We start from the raw sequence: 13,596 nt of genomic DNA on the forward strand, positions 1-13,596 counted from the left end.
ATCCAACGGTACAATTTTTTTTCTCTCAAAATACTATAAACTCAACTTGTCGATGGATGGGATCAGTTAACGCCAATGCAAGGTGATTCACATTGCCTTTGTTCTAGTGCTGACATTGCCATGCCATTCGTGCCCTACCTGGTAAACAAACATAATTTGAATTGTTTCCTTTTCCACTCCTAGAACGTTCGATCCGAAATTTATTTATAATGTATCCGCTATATACGATTGGGACTCTGTTAATCGGCGTGCTACTGCGTGGCCATGTTACCGGAACCACTTTCGAGTCTGGATGGTTTTTAGATATTCTGCCGTCAGGTGAACAGTCCCCGGATATGCAGTCGACCATGAGAGAACTGGTTCCACAGTACTTACGTGACCTGTACGAAGACATGCGTTACCAAGACGACGGGCTGGATCCCACGTACCAGCAGACGATAGAGATGTATCACCATGGACAGACCATCAGAAGTTTCCGAGTCAGAGACCAAAGAGGTACATACGTAAAATAAATGAATTAATTAATGAAGATAACTTATGTATTATTATCTCTTTTTTTGTTTAATATCCAACTAAGGTAAAAAAAAACATGCTGTCATATAGCTAAACAGGTTAACATTAACGCTAACCAACTGCCGCCATATACGCTAATACTAGTACTCCTATTAATTAACGTGGTATTATCAAATACCATGATGTATGTTATCCTGTCACCGAAGAAGTGCATAATAGAAGACCCCTAGCTGCTGATGTAAAACAACATGTAGCGGATTTCCTCTAAGAATATCAGAATTATCAAATGTTTGATATTCAAACTTTCAATAGGGAATAGAGAGTCATACTGGCTAATATATTGTATATTTTGACCAAGCAATGACAATCCATGCTTCTATGACAATAGTTTTATTGAATCGAAAAATACATTATATGTTATGACTTTAATTTAGTAATTGAACAAAATTTAGCTACAAAAAGGTATTCAGACAACCCAAAAGTTGCAGATAGAATTTTACAACATTTTGAAAAATTGAATTTTCTATTTAAGACAAATAGTATCATTTACTAACCATGAATCTGAATTAAAGTATATACAATATAGCTATTGAATACGAAGCTGATTAGAAATAGGGGTGTCGCGATACGATACGATACGTTTCACGATACGTAGCCCACGATATGATACGTATCACGATTCCTGATTAACGGTGTTTTTTCCATAAAAAAAACTTAAACTTGGTGAAATGATTTCAAAATAAGAAATAAACATGGTAAACAGAAACATTGATTAAACACAGTTTTAGTGTAGAAATACCACATAACAGACATATAGACATAAGTGAGTATTTTTAACATGCCCATAATACCACTAAGGTTTCAGGCATATAGACACAATAAGGATATAGACATAAGCAACTAATTAATATTCTCTCTCTATTTCACTGTCTTTCCTTGACAGAAATAATTTATCAATAAGTACATCTCTGCTGGTGTTAGTAAATAGAATACATGGTCAAAATAGGAATCGATAGACAAATAAGGGTATCGTATATCGTATGGTCAGCAGTAGTATCGTGATGCATCGATGAATCGGTGTATAGTGACACCCCTAATATATACACTACACTCTCTAGAACCATATGCCGGGTGTCCTATCGCGGACATGAGAATAATGACTTCAACAACACCGGCCTCGATGGTATCGTGGTTACGCCATCGGAAATAAGGCTGATAAGTACAGGATTCGCAGCCCGGTGCCGGTTCCCACCCAGAGCGAGTTTTAACGATCACTACAAGCTCTTCTCTCTCACTAACCACTAACAACCAACAACTAACCCACAGTCCTGGACAAACAGCCCAGATAGCTGAGGTGTGTGCCCAGGACAGCATGCTTGGACCTTAATTGGCACGAAAATCAGGAAAATCAGTTAAAATGAATGAATGAATGATGACATCAACATATTACAGGACTCGCGTTTTCACTGAACCTCTATCCTATTCGTTTTATAGCTGCCCATGGTGTTTGGCGGAATATTCGGCGCGAGATGAAATTTAATTTAAGCGGACTACACGGACAAGCCAATATTACTGCCGCAGAGTTTGTTCTTCCAGTGAAAAACTATTCCAGGGTATCACAACGGACACGAGTCTTCCACGAGCATGGTAAGCGTAGCAGACAGCATATGGTTGCATCCAGTTGATGATCATGCGGGGCGTCAGTAAGACGTGGTGTGTAACTAGGATGTACTTGATTTCAATACCCATTTACCGTCCATGCAGAGAAATACTTACCCATGTTCCGATACTTGTTTTTGAATCACCCGGCGCCCTCCCCGTAGAATGAATTGTTGTTGTTGTTTGACCATTTAAAACTTCCAGCTAGGCCACTGAAACTAATATTGATACTGTTTTATGAACTGCAGTCACTTGTATAGGGAAGGACATTGTGTTGCTGTTTGTTCGTTTGTTGTTTGTTTGTTTGTTTGTTTGTTTGTTTATTGTTGTTGTTTTGTTATTTAAAAGAATATACTGTATAAAAACGTCTACAAGATGAGTTACACCAAATCCAAATGCAGTTCATGAAATATAATATATGACATGATATAATATACCCCTGCGTGTGCTGTAACCTCACCGTGGTGCAGGGGTGTAACATTCTCTTTGAGAATGGCCAATACAGCACAAATTGAAGTTTAGAGTAAAAGTCAGTATCTTATCTGTGATATTTGTATTGGTATTTTTGCACAGTTCTTTACACTGTTTTTATTTATGTCTTGAATTTTTATATTGATGTTGATCATCAACTTGTTTGTTTCCATTACCATAGTTTGACACCCAATAGCCGATGTATTTTTCGTGCTGGGGTGTCGTTAAACATTCATTCATTGATTCATTCATTAATATAATATGATGTGATGTGATGTGATGTGATGTGATGTGATGTGATATATGATTTGATATGATATATAATATATACGATATGGTATATGAAATTGTATATATATATATATATATATATATATATATATATATATATATATATATACATACATATATACATACATACATCCACATATATAGAACAAAAATTGTATTATGCGAGCCTCTGGATATATATATATATATATATATATATATATATATATATATATATATATATATATATATATATATATATATATGACATGATATGACATAATATATGATATGATATGATATACATGTATATGATATAATATGATATAATATATATGATGACATGATATGATATGATATATGATACGATATGATATAATACAATAAATGATAAAATATAAAATGTCATATGTAAAATAAAACATACTTATGGATTTGTCTTAATTTGAAGTAACAAGTAACTGATCTCAAATGCTCCCATTATACCCCCCCCCCCTAAAAAAAAAAAAAAAAACCCACAAAAAAAAACAAAAAAAACAAAACAACCCAAACAAAAAAAGCCAACAACCCCCCAAAAACAACAACAACAACAACAACAAAAAAACAAAAAAAACAAACAAACAAACAAAAAACAACGCTAACAATATTGCAAGTATTTTTATAATAGATTTTTGACATAATTATTTTATTTGTGTAACCCGTTAATATCTAACAGTAAAAGTGTTTTCCACACACATTTTATATTTTCTATTATTCCTTGCAGTTCGACTGCCTAAGATTCATACAACTCACGGGGGCACTCGCTACGTAGTGTATAACGTATTGAGCACGTTCCAAGCAAATCGAAGCAACGAGAACGTGTGGTTCCAGGTGGTGGCGGCCCACTTCCGCAATACCCGCGACAACGTACTGGCGGACGCCTTCGAGCTAGATGACGCCGTGCTAGTTGTGTATGAGAACATTGACCGCCACAGTCTGCTTAGAACGAGGCGCAGACGCCAAGTCTCGCAGGAGACGTACAGCAATTCCTTCCTTTTCGACCTCCTCACCAGGAACGCTACTACGTTAGACCCCGACGCTGACGTCCCGACGGCGTTGCCCGATTCGCCAGCATGCGGACTGCGGCCTTGGAACATCGATTTGGCTACTCTGTCCTGGTTCTGGGTTCTCCAGCCCACGGAGTACAACGCCAACCAGTGTAGTGGTGAGTGCATGTCGTCCCCGGAAAGCGTAAAGACAAACTATGGGATCATTAAATCACAGTTTCACATGCACACTGCATTTCAGCATACCGACACAGTGGGTTTGCCGTCATGTTCCCCGTCACGACTGATCGCAATAAGCATCTTGTACTATTCGGACACGTATATCCTCAATGTGAAACGCCTGCCAGAAATGAAAGTCGTGCAGTGCGATTGCAGATAGCTTATGTGGACGTTCAACAGTGTGTTTGTCCCTGGACAGGTTTGAACGACTGAAAACACGTCATATGGAATAATTTGGAAAGCCCATGCTCCCTGGACAATTTTGAAAGTGCATGTACTTCCTACAGATGATGAATGGTACATGTTCCATCAAGGACTCTATATGCTCCATATGGATATTGAACACTTCATGTTCCCACGAATTACTTATATACAAGTGATGTGGATACTGAATAGTGTATGCCCCTAGGCAGATTAAAAAAACGCCCCCAAAAGTTCATATACTCCATATTGGTGTTGAACAGGGCGTGTTCCATGATCCGTTTATAAAACAACAGATAGATCATTAGATATTGAACCGTATGTACTCTCTGGTCAAGTTTGAAAGGCAGTAGTTAGATCATTTAGATATTGGACAGTGTGTACTCTCTGGTCAAGTTTGAAAGACAACAGGTAGATAATTTAGATATAAGACAGTGCATGCTCTGCTCCTTAAGCAGAATTCAAGGACTGTAGAACCTTACTAAGGATGTTCAACAGCGTATGTTCCTTTGACTGATTCGGCAACGACACATATCTAATGTGGACGATGTCAACAGTTTATTTTCTGGACAGGTTTGAAAGCAGGACATGACATGTGTCTTGTTTGGACATATTCACAATACTGCAATTACGCCAAGTGAATGTTGAATATATGGGCAGATTTGAAATACTCTTTTTAGATCAAGTGGATGTTGAGAATTTCACATGCAGTGAAGGGATTGAAAAGACCCCCAAATGGTCATTTTGACAACAAACACTTTATATTCCTTGGACTCCACGAAAGACCGCATATACCTCATATGGATGTCGAATTATTCATATACCCTGGACAGATTTGAACGAATGGTGACAACATTTCATATACACTTGACAGTTTTTAGACTGCTGATGTTTCATAGCCATGTGAAGATTTTATATACTTGGCATAGGTTTTGATACGGATATCGATGGTGAACATTTCATGCTTCTTCAGTTACAGTCTGGTATGGTATTTTAAGAGTAGAATGATTAGACTCCACCTGACGGAAACGAAATGAAGTATAATTCCGGGTGTAGTTTTGTTTATAACCCCCCCCCCCCCCCCCCATAAAAAAAAAAAAAAAAACAACATACCAAAGCTGGGTCTGAGTCTGGGTTTTTGTCTGCTGCCATATCTGTAGTTCGTGCCAGCACAGACGCGATTGTGTTTTGTCACATTCTATTCAGTATTCAACTGGTACCATACTGGCCAGACCGAGACCCAGATCCAGTTCAGGTGTTTTGGGCCTAACGTATTAAATGGGCAGCATATGGTTACATCAGCATGGTAGCTGATGCATATCAGATAATTATTTTAATACCAAAATTACTTATTTATATCATATTATCTCAGGCTGAGCATATGTGCCTTTTATATCAGTGAAAATACAGCATCCCATTTTTATTTAAAATGCTTTTTTGTAATCTGTAATATGTTTATTATGAAAATATGTGTGTGTAACGATGCTATAAATATAGATTATTACGCGAGCCATAAGCGTACAAAACGGCAGCAAGGGAGGGGAAAGGGCAAAATGAGCTCACCATTTATTTATTTATGTAGCAGCTTAAAATAGTCTGGATTAGAATATATAAATAGATAGATAGATAGATAGATATGTATATATGTTTGTATATATACCAATCTGATTAAAATTAGCTCTACTGGGTCTACCAGTAGATCTAACAGCATTGCGTGGACTTCCATGTCCAGGTGACATTTTATCTATAAATAACAATTTTAATATCGACCAATTACACTACGTCTTTTATAGCGTTATTCGGGAGCATACAAATTCTAAAAATATCGGGCGAGACTATGCAATAGGCTAACTTGTTGGTCTCAACATTGAAAAAAACAGGGGGAAATGTGCAGTAATAAAATCTGGATTGTATACTAGTAGTATAAACCGGTTTTTTGTTTCGTCTTGAAACGAATTTTATATATAATTTTGTATTGCAATTGGTTTCCGGCATACTTCGTAATTCACACGAATCATTTCGTATACTCTCGGTATAATCCCGAATGTTTTAAAATTCTTTTCAAATCACTGGCATGATTTTGCAAGTAAGGTTTTGATTGGTCGATTGAAAGGTCAACTGGACATGAGCTCCAACGGGATGCTGTTAGATCCACATGTAATAGTGGAGCTAATTTTAATTAGATTGTATACATACATACATACATATATATATATATATATATATATATATATATATATATATATATATATATATATATATATATATATATATATATATACACATACATACATACACACACACACACACACACACACACACACACACACACACACACACACACACATATACAGTAGAATCTCATTGGCTCGAACACTGTCGGTGCATCAAAGTCTGTTCGACCCATCGGGTAGTTCGAACCATGCATTCGGCCGTTGTCGGGTGCTTCTGTAATACAAAAACCAATCGGAACACCTCGCATATTTCCGTAAAACTGGCTTAGGCGAGATGGTCCGATTGACTCATGAGTAACGAAGTCGTCGTCAAATGTCGGATGAGATACATATTTGTAACTATTATTTATCACCGTTAAATAAACAAATAACAATACAGTAACGAACTGTTTAAAAAAATACAAATATCACAGATATATAAAATTAAAATTTAGAACAAAAGTCCCTATCACGTAAAAACTGCAATCAAAGTTCTGGATGGAATCGAAATGATTCCATCACATTTCTTTGTCCAAATAAATCATTTCGAGTTGCTGACAAATGCTTACACTCCACCAAAATGTGTCGCACAGTAAGAAGACACTGACAGTGCTTGACATTCATATCAACATACTGGTACCATAATCTGTTGTTATGTCAGGTTATGGTTACAACAGGCAGTTTTGATTGTAATTTTACTTGTATATTCATTCCTATTAAAATATATGGGTGGGTCTTTTTTGTTATTTATAGCTAGTTTTACTTTTAGTTGAAAAACAAATAAAATGCTAGATTTACCTATAGACCAAATGTAAACAGAGTAGAAGTCTTCGAATTTGTTTTTAATCTATATGATATTTGTTAACTAATGGCTATAACAGAAGCGAGAATTTGTGATTGGTGAAAATTGGTAAATACTTATATATATATATATATATATATATATATATATATATATATATATATATATATATATATATATATATATATGATATATATAATGTATATCACAACTTGTATGTTAGAAACGAAGTCAATTTCCTCTTTTCAACAAGGATTAAATGCATTTTGGCTTTATTTTAACAGATGAAATTATGCAAAACGCGTTATTAGGCTTGAACTCGTTATTTCATTGCCCTCGCCAAAGTATACCTCATACCATGTAATTATACGTCTCTCTCTCTCTCTCTCTCTCTCTCTCTCTCTCTCTCTCTCTCTCTCTCTCTCTCTCTCTCTCTCTCTGTCTGTCTGCCTTTCTGTATTTCCCTGTTTGTCTGTCTGTCTGTATGTATCTCTCTCTCTGTCTCAGTCTGTGTCGCTATATCTGTCTCTGTCGCTGTATCTGTCTCTCTTTGTCTCTCTCTTCTCTCTGTTCCTCTCTTCTCTTTTCGCTCTCTCTCTCTCTCTCTCTCTCTCTCTCTCTCTCTCTCTCTCTCTCTCTCTCTCTCTCTCTCTCTGTCTCTGTCTCTGTCTCTGTCTCTGTCTCTCTGTCTCTCTGTGTGTGTATGTATACATATTACGCATATTTATATGTAGCTTAGTACATATCATGTAACTTCCATAGTCTGGCATAGAGATACATTTGTGTCCGGGGACACACAAACATACATCAAATGAACAATATCGGTTTGTTAAGGTTCGTTTTCGCAATATGATGTGTAGAACTAATACTTTGTAACATGCGATTTTATTGGTCGAGTGCTTACAATTAGTTGTACGAACTGAACGGGTTTTTTTTTAGAGGATGGAAGAGGAGGTCTCATATATTCTGCAGCCTGAAATGTTGTGCAAACAAAAATTATGCATTATAACAATGAAAATCGATTTGGATGTCAAAATCGATACAGTAAATCGATTGATATACCAAAATCGATAGGCAAATCGATTTGTATGCCAAAATCGATACGGTAAATCGATTGGTATACCAAACTCGATACGGTAAATCGATTGGTATACCAAACTCGATACGGTAAATCATACCGTACTGAACAACAAAAGAAACACGATTCTTTTAATGTATTTGTTTCATGACAATATACATTGCGTAAATAGACTGTCAAAATGGGCCCAAAATTTCCATAAAATATTGATAATTTTCAAAACTGATGGGATTCAAGTGAATAATAGTAAATATATATATATATATATATATATATATATATATATATATATATATATATATATTAAATAACCAACACACCTAAATTAACATTCACGCTTCTTTTATGGTTCAGAATATTATGTTAAAATCATTTCCTTTTCAGACTGTAAGTCTGGCTAATTATAATCTTTTCTTTATTTCTTTATTTTGCTTACCATGTTTCACATCCAATATAACATTATATAACCAGGAAATGCATGATTTGGTATTTTCAGGGATTGATATCACAAGACAAACCTCATGAAAAACGGGTGTTTATTATATTATCCCTGCAGTCATCGAAATAAAACTATCAAATGATTTGTGTTTGTTTTCTAGTTTGTAATTAAGTAAGCTGTACAAAGTATATAATTGAGAAGAAATCCCATCTTGTACTAGATTTCTTCCAGATAGCAAGAATACTCTACGTGAATCTCTTTCAAAGGAAACACTGGATTTTTTTACGCTTCAATCATTGCTCCACGACTGGTATGTAAAACGGTACGGCCATAGTATCTCATATCTTGTCTACAAACTTTGTTTGTTCTGTTTAACGACACCACTAGAGCACATAGATTTTATTCATCATCGGCTACTGTTTATCAAACATTTGGTATTTTTTTGACATATATAGTCTTAGAAGGAAGGAAGTGTTTTATTTAACGACGCTCAACACATTTTAATTACGGTTATATGGCGCTGGACATATGGTTAAGGACCACATAGATATTCAGAGAGGAAACCCGCTGTCGCCACTCCATAGGCTACTCTTTTTCGATTGGCAGTAAGGGATCTTTCATATGCACCATCCAGGATAACACATACAACGGCCTTTGATATACCAGTCGTGGTGCACTGGCTTGAGCGAGAAATAGCCCAATGGGCCCAACGACGGGGATCGATTCCAGACCGACCGCGCATCAAACGAACATTTTACCACTGGGCTACGTCCCGCCCCCTAGCCGTAGAAAGGAAACCCGCTACATGTTTTCCATTAGTAACAAGAAATCTTTTATATGCACCATCCCACAGACAGGATAGCACATACCACGGCCTTTGATATACCAGTCGTGGTATGTCTACAAAGAACACGGGGGTAGCCTCATAACTAATTAACTGATTAGTTTTCAGAGGATAGGCCATTGTTTTAAAACATATCCTTCCAATACTATAAGGGGGTGGGGTGGTTATATCCTATTAAACGATTAAAGTAATGAAAGTTACACAATCTTTCGTATAAAATTGCTTTAGGCCATTTTATATAAGGTATAGTTGTGTTCCGTATTTTTAACTTTTCCATCTCTTTGGTGAAATGTTTACACATTTATTATGTTTTCATCGTTTTAGATGGGGAATGACGGACTTGACAGCTGTGGTGGCAGCACTCGTGACAGGTGCCATCGGCGGGGCAGGGTATGATCACCTGATATCATCACTGTTCTGAAAGTGCTTCATGAATGTATGTCATCACAACTATACTTATTCCAATGAATAATTTCCGGTACTAATTTTGATTTAGTAGAATAGTCTGGGAGTGGCAGTCCTCTGTGTGGCGATGCAAGAAGGATGAACTATCCCGTAAAGGATCTACTTCTGGAGTGGCTGTCTTCCTATAGACAAGACACTAAATAAGAGATTCATGAAACCAACTATTATTTTTTGCAAATGCCCATTCGGCTCTGCATTTTGCAGAGGTACGATTAAAGGGACATTCCTGAGTTTGCTGCAATTTTAAAGATGTTATCGAATAACAGAGACTTTTTAACGATTGTAATTACATATCAAATATATATTTCTGCATAAAATATTAGTGGCTGTATATTAAACGTGTTTCTGATTGATTCACATTGAAATTAGGATACAGCTTAAGCGACATTATTGCAAAATCGCTTGATGGATAATTAACCTATAACGAAGTAACTAACGACAGCTAAACTTTTGCGAACACGATATATTTATATTATTTTAAAAATCATTGTTTTCAAATGCAGTATCCTAACCGGACGCGGTATATATTTATCTGTCGCATCGCACGCGTGCGGTTAGGATGCGGCAATTGAAATCAATGATTTCTAAAATAATCGATCGCTTCGCTCGCGGCCGGTTAGGATACAGCTTTAGTTTTGCAACCCTACGGTTGATCAACCGTAATCAATTCATAGTCTCAATTAGTGTACAATGTTTTATAAAAATCCTACTTCTTTCTCAATTTTCTTTTGCACAGTTCTTTACACTTTGTTTGTCTTGAATTTTTATATTGATGTTGATTACCATAGTTTGACACCCAATAGCCCAATGGGGGGGGGGGGGGGGGGGGGGGGGGGGCAGGCCGCTAAGTATATAGTTTAATATCTGGATGTTGATAACGCCAAACATCTACTAAATTACTTTCTTCAATTAGTATTAAGGTTTTCCATTTACCATAGTTTGACACCCAATAGCCGATGTATTTTTCATGCTGGGGTGTCGTTAAACATTCATATATTCATTCATTCATTCATTCTTCAATTAGTTATAAAACTTTGGTTCTGTTTTTCGGATTGTTTATGCAAATATAATTTGACATAGTAAATGGAGATTGGAATTTAATTTTAGATAAAGTTATAGATATATCTATAATTTTATCTAAAATTAAATTTCATTTCTATGTATGATGCCATCCCCATTATTTCTAAAATTGATTCCATGGTGCACTTTTAATTATCCACAGACACAGAAACGCCTAGCGTGTGATATAAATCGGCCATTTCAGACTAACTGACCTACAGAAACCCATCTGTTCTATTGAACGAGTTCATTCGCTCTTGTCAGGAAGAGCACCGGTGATGAGTAGACAAGGTCATTTAAACAAAATTCATTTACATGTCTCTGTGATCATAACAAGATTAAAAATACGGTTAGAAATTATAACAGGGATTAGTAAACAGACTCACGCGTATTATATTATTCAATTCAATTCATTGATTAACCTTGAACATTTACAGTTCATCAGTTAAATATCTGTCCGTTATATTTTAAAATCCTTACATTAATATGTTTATGTCCAGGTTGTCTCTTAAAGGTGCTGTACCAAAGTGTCACAATTAGCTATTTTTACATTATTTATAATAATAACTAAAAATTAATCGATCCCAAGCATAAAGGAATATCGGAAAGGACTATAGGTTTCGTCTCCGTCCTTCTGTCTGTCTGTCTGCTTTTGTCTGTCTGTCTGTCTGTCCCACATATAGTTTTTCGAACTTTTTTTTAATGATACTGAGTTGCTATTTTGTGTGTAGCTTTAACCTGTGCTGCTACAGATCACGTTTGACATTCATGATAAGCTAAAATTTCCGAAATTACCTTTTAATTCTAAAACCTTAATGGTTTTGAAATGAGGTAAGTTGGTCCACCAGGTGAGTATTTCAGCTGCACACCTTCAGAGACATAACTGTGATGTCAAAACAAGGTAAAGGTCATTTGAAATTTTATTAAAATTATCTTCAATTGCTTTTTAACTTGTAATTAGTTTCATGAATGGCTTTCATATTTGATATGAATTTTCACAAATCTCTGGCCCATGCATCTGATGATGTAAGGTCAAGGTCATTATGAACTCTGTTAGGTTTATAATTGCTTATAACTTTAAAATCCTTCCATGGGTTACTTTAATAGTTTGTAGACACATATGCGATACCAGAGCAAGATAGAAAATTGTTAATAAATATAAAGAAATTTAAGTTGTGAAACAGCTTTAAGCTAGTAAGGAAACTATTGCAAGTATGTAATAATTATGCTCTAAATTGCTCTGAGTTGGACTAATGCTCCCTACTTGCTTTTTAAAAACACATTGCATGGAAGGTATGTGCGCTATTCATTATTATGACAAGCGAGCCTTCATAGCTTTGTCTTTCTAGTTTATGAGCATACAGTGTAATATTTACATTTTCAAGGCAAAAGTTAATAATAAAAATTGGCGGGAAACCGCCATTACGCAACTTTGAGATTACAACTTGACTATTTTAGCAGACAGTCTTGGCTACACACCACAGTTATCTGGGGTAATTGTGACTTTCAGAGCAAGAGGTCAATGTTTACCGAGAGCGAATTCGGTATAGTGGCCTTACATGACCTGGATATAAGTCAGTAGAAACAGAGAATTCGTTGAACTATCCCACAGATAGGACAGCATATACCACCTCCTTTGATAGACCAATCGTGAGGCCATGGTTTTAACGGAGGGGTGGGGAATCAGATAATGGATTCACCCAGGAGGTTCGATCCTACAACCAAAGCTCCTCATGCGAGTTAGATCGACCCCGTCCACAGATGTGTAAGGCCAGGGTTATCGCATTGGATTTTTCCCGTTCCAACCAAGATCCATCGACTGGCATAACAAAGTAACAAATGTTTGACATCCAATAACCGATGATTAATAAATCTTTATTTAAAGACGCACTCAACACATTGCAATTACGGTTATATTGCGTCAAATATATGGTTAATGAACACAAAATTAACCCGCTGCAGCCAATCCATGGGCTACTCTTTTCGATTAATTAGCAGCTAGGTATCTTTTATATGCATTATTCCACAGACAGGATAGTATATACCATGGCCTTTGTTACAGCAGTTGTGGAGCACTGGCTGGAACTAGAAATAGCCCAATGACATCCAGGACGAAGGCCAAAAGGCTAGCTAAATAGAATTCGGTGTAGTGACTTCTGTACAATTCACTTCCGGTACTTTTGTCAGAAGTTAAAGAGACATTCCTGAGTTTGCTGCATTGTAAGATGTTTCAGACTAATAAAATATTGCTACGAGTAAATTTACATATTAAATATATTTTCTTGTTTAGAATATTAGTGTCTGTATATTCAATGTG

General features: G+C 36.0%; 1 protein-coding gene across 1 annotated transcript; it reads left to right on the forward strand.

The window, feature by feature from the left end:
- LOC121373960 lies at window positions 1–11,008 on the forward strand. Its single transcript, XM_041500809.1, has 4 exons — window positions 1–495; window positions 2,008–2,160; window positions 3,677–4,117; window positions 10,080–11,008. Exons 1-4 carry the CDS (start codon window positions 210–212, stop codon window positions 10,088–10,090), a joined length of 891 nt encoding a protein of 296 aa, XP_041356743.1. The 5' UTR covers window positions 1–209; the 3' UTR covers window positions 10,091–11,008.
- The last annotated feature ends 2,588 nt before the right edge of the window (window positions 11,009–13,596 follow it).

Source organism: Gigantopelta aegis, chromosome 6 (assembly GCF_016097555.1).
Source record: "Gigantopelta aegis isolate Gae_Host chromosome 6, Gae_host_genome, whole genome shotgun sequence".
Taxonomy (NCBI): Eukaryota; Metazoa; Mollusca; class Gastropoda; order Neomphalida; family Peltospiridae; genus Gigantopelta; species Gigantopelta aegis.

What these genes read in the sequence shown, in the direction of transcription:
- LOC121373960 (XM_041500809.1), top strand. Translation starts at nt 210, where the DNA reads ATGTATCCGCTATATACGATTGGGACTCTGTTAATCGGCGTGCTACTG. An exon ending in CCGAGTCAGAGACCAAAGAG is followed by an intron (nt 496 to 2,007) that starts GTACATACGTAA and finishes TTCGTTTTATAG; the next exon opens with CTGCCCATGGTGTTTGGCGG. An exon ending in ACGAGTCTTCCACGAGCATG is followed by an intron (nt 2,161 to 3,676) that starts GTAAGCGTAGCA and finishes TATTCCTTGCAG; the next exon opens with TTCGACTGCCTAAGATTCAT.